Raw genomic sequence first — 18,538 nt, forward strand, 5'->3', positions numbered from 1 at the left:
TTTGATTTTGCCCAGTCTGTCTTTGCTAACCTGTAAAGTATGAATGATGTCCGTCTCACGGGATTATAGGAGTAAACTTTAAAAGCTTGAGAGGAAAATACCTAGCACATGACAGACAAATTTTTTTTGGCATTTGATTGCAAAAGTAAGCATAAGCCATAAAATCTTTGTGATAATTTAATCCAAGTGTAGATTTATAATTGCCAAGAGTCTGAATTTTTTTATAAGTAGGGATCTTAATTAATTCCTCATTGTCTCCTTCATCAGTGCATGAAACACAGTAGCTCAACAAATATTAAGCTTACGTGCCATGCCTTAGTTCATGTGACGGAAGATTCTTGGTGGGGACAAGTGCACTGTTGGAAGCTGATAGGACATGGCCAGGCTCACCCAACTAGGAGGAGTTGGTTGACTTAAAATGCAGTCCTTTCCAGAAAAGTGTTTGTTCTGCTGCAGTAGATATCTTTATGTTGTTAACATATAAAACAAAAAGTCAAAACAACACCAGCAGGCTTTTGTTTTACTGAATTCCATTCTTAATTATTTTCTTTGCCTTTTGCTTGATACTAATTCAGTCACTAACTGTCACTTTTGCTTTAAAAGTATTAGTGGGTGAAAAACCAGGGCAATATTATATATCCTTGCTTATTGAATGGTTTCTATTTCTTTCTAAGGTATGTTTACTTGGAAAAGTTCATGACCTTTCAGATGTCGCTCCGAAGAGAAGATGTGTGGCTTCCCCTGATGTCTTACCGGAATTCTTTGCTAGCTGGTGGAGACGATGACACCATGTCAGTTATAAGTGGAATCAGCAGCCGGGGATCAACTGTGCGGAGTAAAAAATCCAAACCATCTACGGGAAAACGGAAAGTGGTTGAGGGCATGCAGCTTGCACTCAGTAAGAATATAATTCGTTTCAGTTATTATATTTATGATACTTGTTATTTACATTCTACAACTGAGTTCCCATTAAGGTTTACCTTATTCCTTGGCATGTCTTCTTTAATAATAGCTCAAATGACATGCCAGGTTTTGGGAGGTTTTTTAACCTGTAAATGTGCACTGCTTTAAGCACTTTATATGCATAAACTTGGCTCTTACAACTACATTAGGTACATCTTCATTTTTCAACAGGAGAAAATTGAGTCCAGAAACTTATTCAAGGTCACGCAGATGTGAACTAGTTGAGCCAGGCACTCTAGAGAAACTGCTTCTTAATCACTGTGCTATATAAACTGTATGCCTGTACTCGTTGATACTGGGAGTTCAGATGTTGGACTGTTAGTTAACTGTAAGATGAGAGGCTCAAACCCTCTAGCAGCTCTGAGACAGAAAGATAAGGTTATATCTCCTTATAAAATCCCATAATGCCTTGATATGTATTGGATTGGAATTGACACAATGGCAGTGGATATACTGTGCATATAAGGATATAGACATTAGTATTTTAGAGCGAGTCGGTTCTTAAGAGATCTGAAATTGAGCAACAGCTTTCAGAGGTCTCATTCCTTGGGGATTTCTATACAGACGTCATGAACCACGAAGGCGTACACAGTGCTACATAGAGGCACGCGCCATGGAGATGTGAGCAAGCACACTGTGATGCTTGAAACTCATGGATCTCTAACACTCCAGATTTGGCTCAAAAGTGGGGCTGGGAACACTTTATCTTAAGGACCTTTGAAATAAGTAGTGTGGTTGTCCAAATTTGTTCACTTGTTATTGCTGGGAAATAAATCACCTCAAAACGTAGGGGATGAGAGAGCTGGTACCTTAGCCAGGACAGCCCAAGGCTGAGCGCGGGAAGCATTTGGAGGTATCGTCACTTACACATCTGATATAGTCTGTCAGCTAGAACCTCAGCTGGGCTGTCTGCCAGGACACCTCCGCGTGGTCTATGTGGCGGCTTGCCTTCCTCACAGTATGTGGCAGGCTGCCAAGAGCAAGTGTCCCAAGAGAGAGGAAGTAGAAGCTGCCAGCTTCTTTAGGGCCTGCACCCCCAAACAGACTTTACATCATTTTGGCCTTGTTCAATTGGCCAAGCAGCCACCAAGCCCAGATTCAAGAGGAGGGGGCCGAATACTCCCACCATAAAGTCTGAAGTGTGTTAGGAATTTGGGGACAATTTAAAACAGCTGCACAGTTTATCAGGCACTATTGATAATCATGCATATAGTGTTAACAACTTGATTGTTACAGTATCTCTTGTCCAACAACATAACACATTAACATAGCTTGCATATTTTAGATTTGGCTTCTTACAGTTTCAGCATCATTGCTAAAAGAAATCTTTTTACAGTTTGCCCGACTAGTTAAGATAGACTTGATGGCATATGAGAAATTTTCCTTAGTTTGACAGTTATCAAGTTAAAAGGGTATTTTCTGAAGAACACTGCATTTTAAAATGTGTTTCTCATTTGGATCAATAGTTAATAGTTTTGGATTTATGCTGAGCCATTGAATCTCTTCTTTGAATTTTATTTACATAACATTTTAAAGGTGATTGTGTTAGTCTGGGTACTATAGAGAAACAAATCGACAGAAGCTCATGTATAAGAGAGAGTTTTATATGAAGGTTAAGTGCGCATCAAGAAAACATCCCAACCCAGTGCTTCCCATGCCTGCAAGTCCAACATTCACCCATATGTCCAACACCGATCCACAAAGTCCTCCATCTCACAAAACAGATGCAATGATGCCGACTGCAGGAGAAAAGCCGAGTCAGTGAATGTGTAAGCATCTCAGCGCTGGCAGGGGTCTCCACACGCGTGCTCCAGCACCCAGGGCTGCATCGGGGTAGGTCCATGTGGCTTCTCATTAGGGACATCTCGCAGGAAGTGAGCCTTCCAGCTAAAGCAGGGAACTGGCTAAGGCAGCTGCACCCTGGTCTGACCATCAGAAAGCAAGAGACCCAAGAACTCAAAAGGCGAGGCTCACTGAGCCAATGATCCCCTGCCCTTCAGTTAATCCCACATGCGTTTTTTGGCCAGGTTGGCACAATAAACTAACCAGCTTAGTGGTCAAAACAGATATTTTAACTTTTACATTGAGATTCAGGTTTTTGGCAAGCCAGAGAAATCATGACATTAGTAAGTTCAAGGAACAAAGGATAAACACGTGCCAGCTGTCTGAATCAGTGCAGTTTTGAAGACAAAAATTGGTAAACACGGTGAAATGTAATGGCTGATGTAACATAAACTTGCAAAGTTCTGAGATTTTTGCTTATCACAGTTACTGTTTGGAGAGCTTGTTTATGCACAGTCTTTGTCAAAGTTTCCTTCCAAATTCACATTCAATTAATCACTTAATACTAGATTCAAAGATGAAGTTAGAGAGTCTCTAGGGACGGGAGCCGGCCTGGTAGTGTAGTGGGTCACACGTTGGGCTCCTGACCACAAGGCTGCCACCCACTCCCTGCGAAAAAGATGAAGTTTTCTTAACTCTGGTAAAGATGTACAGCAGGGCTCCTCAAACTTTTTAAACTGTCCTTCAGACCCGTTTTGGGCTGGACTATAGTTTTTTTTAAAAAAAAAAAAACTATGAACAAATTCCTATGCACACTGCACATATCTCTTTTCGAAGTGCAAAAAAAATAACGGGGCAAAAACACCTGGCGGGCCAGATAAATGTCCTTGGTGGGGCCGCATGTGGCCCGCGGGCCGTAGTTTGAGGATGCCTGATTTATAGTCTCAGAAACCCACAGGTCCTATAGTACCAGTAGGAGTCAGAACCTCCTCGTTGGCAGTTGAGCTTTTTGGCTGTCGATTATACCTCATAAATATGTGACTAAATTAATTTTTGTGAATTTGGCAACACGTGTGAATTTCGCTTTTATTAAGCATGACAGCAGCTTTCGACATTTGGGATGGGGGAGTAATATTTGCCATTGTCTATGAACCAGTCTCTGTTTTTAGTCCAGTACTCTGTGTCCTATGGATTATCGGTCCCTTGAAGTTGTTGTGATGACCTGCTTGGGCACGTGCATCTCATGAGCTGGGACCACTTTCCTGTTAGCTCTGTGACACGTCTGGGCATTATAGTCAGCCATCTAATTGGCCTGTTTGCTCACCAAATTGCTTCTCTTAAACCTTACTCCAGCAGCAGCTCCTTGTCACTTACAAAGCCTAGAAAATTTTCCACAACTCCTTATTGTCTCAAGGTTGGTCCACATGAGGGTCTCATGTTCGTAAATAAGTGAAATATCTGTAGAATTAACATGGTTCAGAAAAATTTTTTTTTTACCTCATTGTCCTTTTTCACCTGTTGCCTAGAAAAGCCCCTTCACCCAGTCGGTATCCTCTGTTCTGCTTCCTCTTCCTCTCGTGGCGCTCCTTCTACCCATTCCCAGCTCTCTGCTAACACTTAACACACTGGATAAGAACTGCCTGTCCTTTCTTTCTCCACAAGTGGACTTGCCAGGCAGTGTAGAGACGGCACCTTATGGACCTTTGTACTTCTTGGTTCTTAGCACTAGCCTGGGGAATGCAACTAAGATGTTTGTCCACCTGAACTGGTCGTATTGGCCACCTTATTCGTCAGAATTTGGAACTGACCTAAATTGCTTTTACAACTTTTCTTTTTCAGCCGAAGAAAGTAGTAGTAGTGATAGTATGTGGTTAAGCAGAGAACAGACACTGCACACCCCAGTCATGATGCAGACACCACAGCTCACCTCCACCATTATGAGAGAGCCCAAAAGATTACGACCTGAGGATAGCTTCATGACTGTCTATCCAATGCAGCCCGAGCACCATCAAACTCCTCTCGACTATAAGTAAGTTCATCTGATAATTTTCTGTACTGTAACTTTATTAATTACATAGAAAAAAGTTAAGTTAAAAGAAGAATAAAATTCTCCTTGAAGCACGCAGGTAACATGGATGTTAGCTCAAAGACAACAAGAGGAAGCAAGGCAACAGCAGGAGAGAGCAGCAATGAGCTATGTTAAACTGCGAACTAATCTCCAGCATGCCATGTAAGTGAGAGTGCCTTATTGTCTGAGTCTAGGAAGTTCACTAATTTATTTTAACATATCTTCATGTGTGCCTTATCAGCAAACTCTCTAGAGTAACTAAGCTGAAATAATCAAGGAACTAAAAATTGGTCTTTCCAACAGAGAAAAAAACGAAAACAACCAAACCAAAAAACCTTTACATTTCCCTATTCACTAGTTAGCCAAAGGTCCAAATCTAGGTTGATCTGTTGGAAAATACTTAAATACAAATCCTTGTTTATTTTGGTACACAGACAAATCCAGTTTTGTTACATCTTAATTGCGCCCCATATTAGTTCAGGCCCTCATCTTTCACCTGAACTATTGTATTAGTTTCCTAACTGGTTTTCTTCCCTCAAATCTCCCATTTATTTATCTCTTCACCAAACCCATTCCCTACCACCACCACCACTTCATCATTCACACTCCCATTAAGAATTACTCTAGAACAAACATTTGATTATGTAACTGCTCTACTTCAAATCTTTCCATGGCTCCCCATTGCATACAGGAAAAAAGTACAAACTCCTTAGCTCATGGCATGCAAGAAAGATCCTTCAAAATATGATTCTTTCTTACATTATAGTGTCATAACCCATTCCCTGGCAACTGGTAAAATCATCGCTAACAGACGAGCTCAGGTGTCTCCTTATGAAGCTTTAGCCATCTCTGCTCCCATAACACGGTGTAGTCAGATTTCTTACAGCACTCAATCTTGATGTTTTATTGTAATTGCTTGTTTACGAGTTTGTCCTTTTCTCTAGACTGTGAGCTCCTCAAGGGCAGGGACTGCGTTCATTACCTGCCAGTGCTTGGCTCATATATGGTGCTCAGTAAATGTCTCTTGAATGGTTACATGTCCAATGCTTTAAAAAAGATTATAAGAACATCGTGCTGAGATCTATGTGAGAACTTTATCAATCTTTGTGAAGTCTTGATGAGCTTTGAAGGGCTAGACAGGCCGCCTGTAGGTGGTATTTTCTGTGTCTTGGTTGGTGTAAATGGAAAGGTATGATACTTTTGAGGAAGTCATTTTTAAGTTTGGACACTTTTGGACTTGTAACAAAATGTGATAATGTGCTTTAATACTGGGAGATTGTAATTTTACCTTTTCCCTTTTTAGGAAAAGACAAAAAATTAGTGACTGGTCATTTACCGCACGAGTGGTAGCCTATGTGCTGTGCCCAACAGGCAGTTTAGAAATACAGTATTCTCTGGCATGTGGCATATTCTCTAACATATCTAGCCCTAACTTGGCTAACATAGTCCCCATCCATGTGACAACTTCTGTTGCTCTCCTCTTTTCTCAGTTTCTATGGTCACATTCTACTTAATACATATTCTTATTTCATACTAAATCCTGCAACTACCTTCTTGTAACCAAAGCACTGTCAACTCTTGCGTTCTACTGTGCAGTCACTGTGGCATTGCTGTCCTCCACAGTACCTCATCACACCACACCATTTCCATTATATTTTCACTCATAGTTTCTTCAAAATATCCAGTTATAAGGTAAACGACCCCCTCCTCCCCTGTGCAGGTAACTCTCAGGGATTGCCCCAGTAATGTCATATACTGTTCTGTAATCATGTCTGGGGGACCTAATTATCTGGTCCCCCAATAGTTTACCGGATATACTCATGGATAAGCCGAGGTTTTCAGCACGTTTTTAATGTAGGTTTTGTGGTAAAATTAGGTGCCCTGGCTGGCATTTGGGTCAGATTATACTCGAGTATATATGTTATATCTTACATATGAGCAGGCTTCAAAGAGTTGATGGATATACAGAATTATATGACCAGGGACTTTGCCCACGAACCTGATGAAGCCACCTCATATCTTTCTTACACTGCCACAAAATACAGCATGGATGTTTAGTTTCCCAAAATACAATTGACAGAGCACATGTGTTCCCATTATAGTTTCCTCTACAGAATACAGTGCAATTATCTTTTACTATCCAGACTTTTTAGGAAATAAAGACCATTATCAACCCATTGGTCTTCCCAACGCGAAGCTTAAAATGTTGCCTAGATCGAATAGTCATGTTTTTCTATATTAATATCTTCTAGGACCTATAAGTCTTCATTAAATTGATTTTTTTCTGGGGAGTTAGTTTTTGCTGATTGAAAAAACAAAAAGAAAGGAAGGAAGGAAGGAAGGAAAGGTGATGCTGGCCTAAGTGATGAGCCCGTCTGAATGTCACCATTACATATGCTGGTCTGGATTCACGTGTGAATTTGAGTTTATTCTCTATAATTATCTGGTAACATATAGAACTCTCAAGTTTATTTTTCTTTCCCATGTATGTCACAGCTCAGAGATTTCATAGGCCACGAATCCATGTTCCGGCCTAATTGTTCATTTCTTTCTAAGATGCAATTATTATCTTGTTTTACCATATCCTTGTAGCTATCACCCAATGCATACATACTTCTGTTGTAATGTGAATCACATTTTGTCATAATTATTTACCTCTGTCTCCCATATTAGATTGTGAGCTCCTTGAGGGCAGAAACCATAATGTATTCACCATTGTTTTGCATCCATAGGACACAGCATACACCCGGCACATAGAAGGCCTTGGGTGAATGAGTGAGTGTCTCTGGTACTCATTATGCACACGGTGAATGAATGATTGGGTGAAATGAACATAACTGTTGTTTGAAGATATATCTATATTCTGAAACTGTTATTTTACTTGGTCTGTTTTATGATTGTTTATTAATTTGTACCCTGCCTACTTTCTAAAAGGATTTGAGGTATCTTGTATGTTCCCATGTGGGAATTTCTCATTGAACTTGTGTATGGGATATCAGAACCATCAAGCTGAATGTATTGAAATAAAAAGATAAATAAACCTCCATAACATTTCTAAGCAAGGGAATGTTGGGATATCGACATCATTGATGACCTCATCAATGCCCAATCATTCTAATTCCATCATTTCCATGAAAATTAAATATAGAGAGACACGTATTTGCTGCCCGTATACTAATACCCACCCCCCGTGTCCAGATCTTGACCTTGTTTTGTATTTCTTTAGTCGGCGTGGTACAAGCCTAATGGAAGATGATGAAGAGCCAATTGTTGAAGATGTTATGATGTCCTCAGAAGGGAGGATTGAAGATCTTAATGAAGGAATGGATTTTGACACCATGGATATAGATTTGGTAAGAAACTTCCTGATTTCTGTAAGATTTTCTTTTTTGATCATTTGGAAAATAATTGAGTTGATTAGACTCCTATCGACTTAATAGAGTAGAGATGTGCTTGCCATAAGAAGTATGTTTGGAGAAAATTTAAATGACTAGCAAGGGTACGATAATGAATTGAATAGGGCAAGTATGGTCAATATGTTTGATTTAGGTTCCGTGGATCAAAACAGCAGACTTGCCATTGAGATTAATTTAGAAGGTCTAGATTTAAAGAATAGCTTTTTCTTTATAGTCGTTCATTTGACTATGAAAATTAAGTGTTACTTGATGATTTAAAGTTTATCAGAAGTAGTATATGGGGTAATATACGTAGACATTTTCATTTTCAAAATATTGCATTATCGAATCAACACAGAAGAGATACAGTCCCTTCTCAAATATCAGATAAAATTTCTTAAGCTTTGGAAGAAGTTAAGTATATGGAAGTCTTACATGTTCCTTATTAATAATTGCATCATATACATGATAAAGAGTACTTGTACAAATCAAATTTTGTCACTGAACTGAAGCAACTTTGTAAGGTAGTTTAAGTGGATTTAGTTAAGCTAGGATCGTTATCCTCAGCAAGGAGACAAAACGAGTGAGCAGTATAGCTACGAATGCACAGTATAAGCCAGGCATTCTCCTTCTCAGTGTACTTGCTGGATGTATCCAGTAGAGTGTGATGCCACTACAGAGAAATGAGTATGTTCTGAGGAATTTTTCACGAGTAAATTAATTTTGTACTTTTAAACATTTTTGGATTTTGAATATGCAGTATTTAATATATTTTAAGGTATACTTACAGAGATCACGTAAACACAATGATAAATACTTGGAATGTTTTCTGTTAGTATCTGGTTTATAGAAATGGCAAATATGAACTTTTTTCTTCCCCCTCCCCATAGCCACCATCAAAGAACAGACGAGAGAGAACAGAGCTGAAGCCTGATTTCTTTGATCCAGCTTCAATTATGGATGAATCAGTAGGTTTAATTTACATGTACCCCAAGATTACAAAATCAAACGTCTAGGCACTTTCCAAGCTTGACAGTGGTTGTGACAGTAAAAATTGCATTTGAATCCCTAGAAGACTGGAACTAGAATATTATGCTGTGGACTTTTGGGCTCTATATTTGGATTGCCTCCTTAGTCTGGCAAGCAACACTACCCCCTCCGCCTTCTCACTGCCATCAAGTCAGTGCTGACTCCTAGGGACTTCCTGTTCGTTTGCCGAGAGTGTAACTTTATAGGCTGGTGGCTGGTGGTTTCAAACTGTGGACCACGCGGATCCCAGCCCAAAGAGTAACCACCACACCATCAGGGCTTCCTCACACAATCCATGCTTTCCCCTGACTCATTAGATTTTGTTAGTTCTTTTCTCTGACAGAAATGCTGCTTTCCTTTTCCTCTTCGTGAGTTCTTTCTTCAACACCCAGATCTGACCTTACCTGTGGTGCTTTTGCTGACGTCTGCAGATAGATACTTGATTCTCTAGTTCTATAACACTTTGCTCCAGCTTTCATTTGTGGTCATTACCAGTGGGTGTAATGAGATCGGGTATTAAACATGCTCAGGTCCCTCAACAGACTGAACTCTTCAGCCAGGGTCACCAGTCTTAGGCATCTCTCGTTCTGCCTAGTATGCTAGGTGTTTACTTTTATTTGTCATAGGAATACATTCTTTAAGTACTCTCACTATTCAGCATGTGCTCATTTGGACGCCCTCCTCTCAACACCTACCTTGGGGTGACTGTTACATCATCTTCCAAGACTTGCCTTTAAAAAAATGCTGCAGTTTCTGTCTCCCTCCTTGACTTTCCCTACCTCAGACTCTGCTGTCAGATAGCTCTTGGAAATGTTTTTACAAACCAATGTACACTAACAGTAATAAAGTCAGGTATTTGGCCTTACGGAAGGAGTTCAGATAACAGTCCCTTTGAATGGGAAGGTCACCTTGGGATCTTTCCAATGAGGTTTCTTAAACTTTGCCATGCATATGAATCCTTTCTGGATACAGATTCTGACTCAGTCGTTCCAGAGTCTCTATTTTCAACCAGTGCTGCTAATGCCCGAGAGGCCCCACAGACCATAGTGAGAGCAGCAAGGCTTTAAAACCCAGTCTGTTTCCTACCCATGAGTTCATAATGACATCCACATGGAAGTAGATGCTTTATTTGATAGACTTAGGTGCACGCATGTCTTCCTGACAGTTCGGCAGTGGTTGGGGTGGGAAGTGAAAAACCTAGAATGATGAAATGGACTCACTCAATGACTTAGTTGACTGTTAGCACTACAATGAATGCTGTTCTCTCACCGCCCTCATGGAGGCCATACCCTAAGGTAACTTGAACATGCCTTTCAAGTGAAAGGGACAGAAGCTAGTATTTTTGAGAGTTTTCGGGCCCAACATTCTGCTAAGCCAAATGAGTTGTTTTGAACCTTTGAAAGCGATGATTGGAGATTTCCTATTTTCACAGTAGGCAGAGGGAGCCTGGGGAGGTTACCTGGGGATTTGCTCTGGGTTACCCAACTAGTAGCAGAGTTGTGGTTAGGTTCCAGCTTTAGAAATTCCCTAACTAAAATCCGACTACACTTATAACATGCCAAATTTAGCCAGGGGAATGATTCATTTCAGTCAGAATTTATGTGGGTAGTAACGATCACTTGATTTAAGTATTTACTCCGTCCCTGACGGTTTTCCATAAAGGTACTTCACATTTCAGATGATTGACCCAATGAGACCGCACAATGACGGATATTTGTGTGCTCGGCTTTGACACTGAGTATTGAGAGGAATCTTTCATCTGAATGGGGGGAAAAGATTAAACAGTGACAATTCCTTGTTATTTATATCGGCTTCATGGTTTTTTTTTGTATTTTATTGACTAAGAGGCCTTTCCCCATTCCTAATTTCTTTAGGTGCATCTGCCATTAAGATTCGGGAAATGAGCACTTTTATCTGTAGTTTTGTAATATTACCACACGATGGCGCAAGTGTAATGTTATATAACTGAATGCTCAGAAATCTTGAAAGGTTCAGGTATTTTTAAATGTCTTTGACTCCCGTGGGGAGGGGGCACACAATTTTAACACTACTATTTTAATATACATATAGCTTCACTGTTTATTATGTCACCAGTAATTCAAAAAATAGAACACTAATTTGAAATAGAAAAATGCTAATTTCAAAACATGGAAATAGTTGCTTTCCACTCTACACAGTGACATCCACCAATTTTTATTCAAGCTTACACATACAATTGTAAGATCGGGATTGGACTTGTTTTATATGCCTAGTTATAAGATTCTAAGTATAGTAACTGAAAATAGTAGCAGAACTACTCAGGTGTTTTAAAGAGTGAAGCCTAAAATTCTGCTCCAGAAAGAAATAGAAATAGTTTCTGGTAACGATTTACAAAGTCCTCAGAGAAGCCAGTGAGTCAGAGTCGACGTGAAGGCGGTGCGGGTTACTGTAATTGTGATCATGACTTTTCCCTGGACCGGCAGGCCAGAATGAGCGCATAACCCATCACTGTGTAGAACTACATCTTTAAATGCTAGTTAATATTAGCATCGGGAACAGTTACGGTTTTTGCTGGTGCAGAATTCTTAATGTTGCGGTTCCTTTGTGTTGAGCTTCTCTCAGTCCATGTACCTGCAGTGCACAATGAGATCAAGGAAAGCTCCCTAGACTATCAGTATCAGTTCTTATTGGCTCATGATACACCCCCATGGAGTCAATCCCTATTCCTAGCAAACCTGTAGGGCGGGGATTTTTCAAGACTGTCTTTTTGCAAGCAGACTGTGCCACACCTTTCTACCATTGAGCCAACTGGTGGCTTTGAACCCTCTTGTCTTTCAGCTGGCAGCCCACTGCTTATTCCACTACACTCTTGAGGCTCATTAGCTCAGTGCAGGATTTAAAAATATTAATTCACATCATAAGTGCTGGGTTTCTAATTAAGCAGCCTCGCATACATACGGAATGTTTGCTTCTGTCCTTGCCTTAATGAGCAAGGTGGGGAGAGTAGTCCCATTAGCTGCTCTTCCTTTTAGTAGTGGCAAGTAATCGTTAGATGTTTGCCTCACGTTCTTTTCCCTTCTGGACTTTTCTGGGGGAAATGTACTGATGTATGTCACTTTGCCCCAGGTTTCACTTTAGTTCATTGATTTCTTAGCATTTGTAGTTCTGTTCATTAACCTAGGGCAGATTTTCTAAAGAAACCTTTTCTGCATCCTTGTGTGTTCTTGGAGGCATTGGGTCTATAAATTCAAATTTTTTCTAAACAGTCCCAGTAGCAAACCATACCCACTGGAGAGGTAGGGCAAGTGGCCAGCTGTGCTCTGCTTGTGTAAGCGCTCCCAGAAGTTCTAGGTCAAGGAGCACAATCATTTGGAATTCGTTGAGATGTTGAGTTGGAATGTTTGTTGCATGACCTAGGCACGAGGGTAGGTGTGTGTAGATAGCTAAATGAATGTATCCTCCTGCCCTCAAGCACAATGGGGAGAAATATTTTCTCAGCCATATTTGTAAGGTAAGTTGTGTCAGCTGTATCTCGATTTTGTTCGTTCCTTATGTACTCATGCTCAATGTAAGTGATTTTGTTGGCACGATATTAAAATATTAACAAGGATTAAATTTTGTTTTTAATGTACTGCTTAGAGAGAACAATTCAGTGAAGAAATGAATGACTTCTGTAACAAAATTTCTCTTTCTCTCCCTCTCCTCCCTCTCTCAATAGGTTCTTGGGGTGTCAATGTTTTAATGCCAGTACACAATGAAATCTGTGGTGAAGTCATTTTCTAAGTGGAAGAGGAAAATTTTAAATAAAGTGTGGTAGATACAGTGAAATTCTGTACAGATTTTTCTCTAAGGAGAATATGACATGCTTATGCTTACCAAGATCAAGTGCATTGAGGGGCAGTTTTGTTTGCCTGAAAAAAAAAGTAAAGGACAAGTAAACAATTTGATGATAAGCTACAGTTTTTCTTAGAAAGTAAATATTTTATTTATGCGCTGTTAGTTGGCTTTTGAATCAATTATTTCATGCTTTTTTTAAAAATAACAAATCTGAAGAGGTATTTGGTACCGAAATGAATCCTCACATCTATTTACTGGGTGTACTCAATGATGACGAACTCTGCTGGATTTCTGTTTACATCCAAGAATCAAAGTCAAAGAAGAATCTCTCTCCCCTCCCCCGTCCCCAAAATTCTAGGATAGAATTGTTTTTAGCATTCTAATTTTAAATGCTCAAAAATACCAATCAACAACGCTTTGTTTTAAATATTGTAATTGTGGAGAAAAGTCAACTTATAAGCAGAACTTTTACAATTTTTTCATCTGAAATGTATTTTAAGATATTTTTAAAATTCAAGAGCTTCTCTATACTTTTCAGAAATACCCAGATGCAGTGAATCGCCCGAAGGTAACCAGTCTCCAACATGCTTATCCTATTATTACCCCTGAAAGTTTGCTTGTCCTTTAAAATAAAAATGTAATGTTGTGATATTCCTTCCAGTAGTGCCACTGTATTTTGTCTCCAAATAAAAGAAGCTTATTGTAGTATGTTTGCAGAAAAATTCTAAACAAAAGTTATACAGCTTATTAGAGTGTGGGAATAGGGATCTAAATTTTAAATAAAATTATATATATATATAAATTGGTGCTGATTTTATAATTGCGCAGTTTGTTTAGTTTTTTCTTACTTTTAAATTCCAACTTAAACTTATGAGGTTTCAGAAATATATTGAAAGTTTAACAATGTTTAAAAATAGAAAAGCATGAGTGTTCATGCTTTAAAATGATTTTTAAATTTGTATTTTATATTGTTTTATCTATCTGTCTTTGCAAGCAGTCTTCAGGTTAAAGAGACTTCTAACAGGTTACAGTACATTTCCTCTGTATGTAAATTAGATGGGATAATAGAATTCATAACCCATAATATTCTTTGAAAGCTAAGCTTTAAACTTCATTTTATGTCCTTTCACAAATAAATTAGTTTAAAACAGAAAGTGGCCACTTGCCATTTTGACATCAACTCATTTTGCGAGGCTTAGGCAGCTAGACATCGTTAAAAACAGAATATTAACTTATATTACATGTGTATCTCTTTTGTCAGTCGTCTCTCAGTTCTTGAGGTATATTATTTTAATCATTCCATGCCTTAATATGCTTGCAATACAAAAAAAAATCCCCCTATGGGTGAACACCAAAAGGTTTCCAGTTTTTAGAGTCAGAAATCAAGCATTGGGCTGTGGTAGCCAAAAACCATAGGTTAGCTCAAAGATCATGTTACAATTTTATTAAATCATGGTTAGTAACATATGAAACCAGGCTTATCTTATGCATTTTTCACCAACAAAGATGATGTGCAAAAGTATTGCCTATGTTGTTTTTCACACCACCGCATTAACTAGAACTGCTGAGAGGACTGTATATATGATTTTTAAACCTAAGTTGATTTTGTTTCTCACTCTTGAAAGGAGTACTTCTTTGTGAAAGCAGTTCTTACAGCTTTGTTTTCAACCAGCTAAAATGTTTTATATATTACTCTAACCTGTTGTCCTCCACATTCTATTGTCCTAATTGTACTGTTTTCTGATTTGTATTTATGTCTTGAGACAGTAACTTTTTGAATAAAAATAAACCTACAACATCTTGTACGTTTTCATTTTTGTTGGAATTAAAAGGAGGGCAGTTGCAGTGGGCCAGGCACTGACCATCTAACCATGGTTTAGAAACAAGTTGCCTAAAGTGTTAAGTCTAAGAGAATTGACAAATGATTGTAATTCCTGCGCGCAGACATGGCCTTTTGGTAAGCAAGGCATGTTTCGACGTGTCTCTGTTGTCGGCAGACCCTTCCCTCAGTAACACTCTTGGCTTATTCACGTTTAGATCCAGTGCAGTATCTGAGGGGGAGATGCTTGTCCAGTTAAATGCAAGGCAGAGAGATCCAGATCAACCCAGGAGGTTATGACTGCTGTTTTGGGGGCGGGCTCCAAATGGCTCATCTTCATGATTTTCTTGAAGGTTACAGACCAATCACAAGGTTCTTCTGAAGAAGCTTTGCGCAAATAGTACTCTGCATCTGGCGAGAAAAGGGCCAGGAAAGTTCTGCAGTGCTCATTCTTGGAGGGTAATAAGGGCTGACCCGAGAGAATTCAATTCGGGTCCCACCACCCCATCCTCCGTAAAAGCCCTGATGTTGCCCCTTCTAACTTCGTGTTACCCAAACTCAAAGAACAATTCAAGGAGCATAATTTGAGTCCTTCCAAGGATGTCAAAACAGCTCACATTCTTAGGGAAAGGGTTAGAGATACGGGAATAGTGTTTTCAGAAGTAATACAGACCTAAATGGAGAATAGAGGTAGAAACCGCTTCACATTTTGGTATTTTCATTCAGCAATAGTTCCTTTAATTTTAAAGCACTACTTTTTGACTCTGTCCTCTCCTACTCCCACCCCCACCTCCCATTAGTACATCTCTAACATGTTTAGGAAAAATGTATAGCAAACCTCACTTTGATATTTTAAGTAAATCGTGCATTTTTAAAATGATTAAATTCCTAACTGGCTTGTTTTTTTTAATATTTATGAATACAGTTTTATTTCACTCGTGGTGACATTTGCCTGCAGTTTTACATTTTTTTTCTTTTCTTTTTTTTACATTTTATTAGGGGCTCATACAACTCTTATCTCACTCCACACATATACATACATCAATTGTATAAAGCACATCCGTACATTCATTGCCCTAATCACTCTCAAAGCATTTGCTCTCCACTTAAGCCCTCTGCATCAGGGGACCTCTTTTTTCCCCCTCCCTCCCCGCTCCCCCCTCCCTCATGAGCCCTTGATAATTTATAGATTGTTATTTTATCATATCTTGCCCTATCCGGAGTCTGCCTTCCCCCCCTTCTCTGCGGTCCATCTCCCAGGGAGGAGGTCACATGTGGATCCTTTTAATCAGTTCCCCCTTTCCAACCCACTCACCCTCCACTCTCCCAGCATCGCCCCTCACGCCCCTGGTCCTGAAGGTGTCGTCCACCCTGGATTCTTTGTGCCTCCAGCTCCCAAATGCACCAGTGTACAACCTCTGCCCTATCCAGTCCTGCAAGGTAGAATTCGGATCATGGTAGTTGGGGGAGGAAGCATCCAGGATCTGGCGGAAAGCTGTGTTCTTCGTCGGTACTATATCGCACCCTGACTGACCCGTCTCTTCTCCTAAACCTATCTGTGAGGGGATCTCCAGTGCTCGACACTTGGGCCTCGGGTCTCCACTCTGCACTTCCCCCTTCATTCACTATGGTGTGTGTGTATATATATACATATACACACACACACATCATTGCATGATGCCTTATACCTGGTCCCTTTGGCACCTTGTGATTGCACAGGCTGGTATGCTTCTTCCATGTGGGCTTTATTGCTTCTGAGCTAGATGGCCACTTGTTCGTCTTTAAGACCCCAGACACTATCTCTTTTTTTTTAAACAATTTATTGGGGCTCATACAATTCTTTTCACAGTTCATACATATACATACATCAATTGTATAAAGCACATCCGCACAGTCCTTGCCCTAATCATTTTTTTCTCTTTTCTTCTTTTACATTTTATTAGGGACTCATACAACTCTTACCACAATCCATACATATACATACATCAATTTCATAAAGCACATCCATACATTCCCTGCCCCAATCATTCTCAAGGCATTTGCTCTCCACTCAAGCCCCTTGCATCAGGTCCTCTTTTTTTTCCCCCTCCCTCCCCATTCCCCCCTCCCCCATATGCCCTTGGTAATTTATACATCGTTATTTTGTCATATCTTGCCCTATCCGGAGTCTCCCTTCCCCCCTTCTCTGCTGTCCCTCTCCCAGGGAAGAGGTCACATGTGGATCCTTGTAATCAGTTCCCCCTTTCCAACCCACTCACCCTCCACTCTCCCAGCATCGTCCCTCACACCCTTGGTCCTGAAGGTATCATCCACCCTGGATTCCCTGTACCTCCAACCCTCATATGCACCAGTGTACAGCCTCTGTCCTATCCAGCCCTGCAAGGTAGAATTCGGATCATGGTAGTTGGGGGGAGGAAGCATCCAGGATCCGGGGGAAAGCTGTGTTCTTCATCGATACTACCTCACACCCTAATTAACCCATCTCCTCTCCTAAACCCCTCTATGAGGGGATCTCCATTGGTCAACACTTGGGCCTTGGGTCTCCACTCTGCACTTCCCCCTTCATTTAATATGATATATATATACATATATACATATACACATATATACACATACATACACACACTTATATCTTTTTTTTTTTTGCATGATGCCTTATACCTGGTCCCTTGGGCACCTCGTGATCGCACTGGCCGGTGTGCTTCTTCCATGTGGGCTTATTTGCTTCTGAGCTAGATGGCTGCTTGTTCACCTTCAAGCCTTTAAGACCCCAGACACTATCTCTTTTGATAGCCGGGCACCATCAGCTTTATTCGCCACATTTGCGTATGCACCTGTTTGTCTTCGGTGATCGTATCATGGAGGTGTGCAGCCAATGATAGGATTTTTTGTTCTTTGATGCCTGATAACTGATCCCTTTGGGACCACGCGATCACACAGGTTGGTGTGTTCTTCCATGTGGGCTTTGATGCTTCTGAGCTAGATGGCTGCTTGTTTATCTTCAGGCCTTTAAGACCCCAGTCACTATCTCTTTTGATAGCCGGGCAGGCTTGTTATTTTTAAAACACAAAGCTGCAACCTTTGGCTTGGGTTAGTCTCAAATGCCTGCAGTGCTCATTGGAATACATTGAAGTGCAAAGCTGCATGCATTTTAGAGATACAACAGTGAGCAAATCTAGTGGAGAAATTGAATAGGGAAAAAAGTAGACAATTACACTTAAAATAGGGAAAGTAGGGTAGAATGCACAAACAGGTAATGCTAACTTTAGGTGAGTCCACGGAGTGAAAATAAAGCCAATGGTTGAGAATGTTACTGGAGATGTTTGATTTTCAACAGGTATTTAACCAGATTCCAATGCACAATGACTCCTGTTTGTGTAACTAGCTCATTGGCCATGTCGAGGTCATTGCTAGATTATTATAAGGCAAGCTGCCCTGTTGTTGGTGATGCAAAATTGAGCTTATTAAATTGTAGTAGCTAGGCACGTGGTAAATGCCTGGCATGTACTCAGTCACTCATTGAGCCTCTTGGCAGTATACATGGGAAGCAGTGAGGAAAAAGGTTATAATGGCCAGTGGGTGAGATTGCCATTCAAGCCCAGCCAGTACCTACTAGTGAAAGCACCAAACTCGATTTGTATACTAGTAACATGAACTCAAGTCCCG

The 18,538-nt window shown here is 40.1% G+C and overlaps 1 protein-coding gene across 8 annotated transcripts in view; it reads left to right on the top strand.

The window, feature by feature from the left end:
• Positions 1-13,453, top strand: part of STAG2 (STAG2 cohesin complex component) — a 135,891-nt gene extending 122,438 nt beyond the window's left edge. For 7 of the 8 annotated variants that reach the window (XM_075538135.1, XM_075538132.1, XM_075538134.1 and 4 more), the window contains 6 exons: positions 675-898; positions 4,585-4,774; positions 4,865-4,975; positions 8,040-8,166; positions 9,099-9,176; positions 12,935-13,453. In XM_075538135.1, the coding sequence (XP_075394250.1) occupies positions 675-898; positions 4,585-4,774; positions 4,865-4,975; positions 8,040-8,166; positions 9,099-9,176; positions 12,935-12,958 (754 nt within the window). In that variant the 3' untranslated portion in view covers positions 12,959-13,453. The remainder of the gene's footprint in view (positions 1-674; positions 899-4,584; positions 4,775-4,864; positions 4,976-8,039; positions 8,167-9,098; positions 9,177-12,934) is intronic. The other variant, XM_075538137.1, reaches the window with a different exon arrangement.
• Positions 13,454-18,538: the final 5,085 nt, after the last annotated feature.

The sequence above is a fragment of the Tenrec ecaudatus genome, chromosome X, assembly GCF_050624435.1.
Source record: "Tenrec ecaudatus isolate mTenEca1 chromosome X, mTenEca1.hap1, whole genome shotgun sequence".
Classification (NCBI taxonomy): Eukaryota; Metazoa; Chordata; class Mammalia; order Afrosoricida; family Tenrecidae; genus Tenrec; species Tenrec ecaudatus.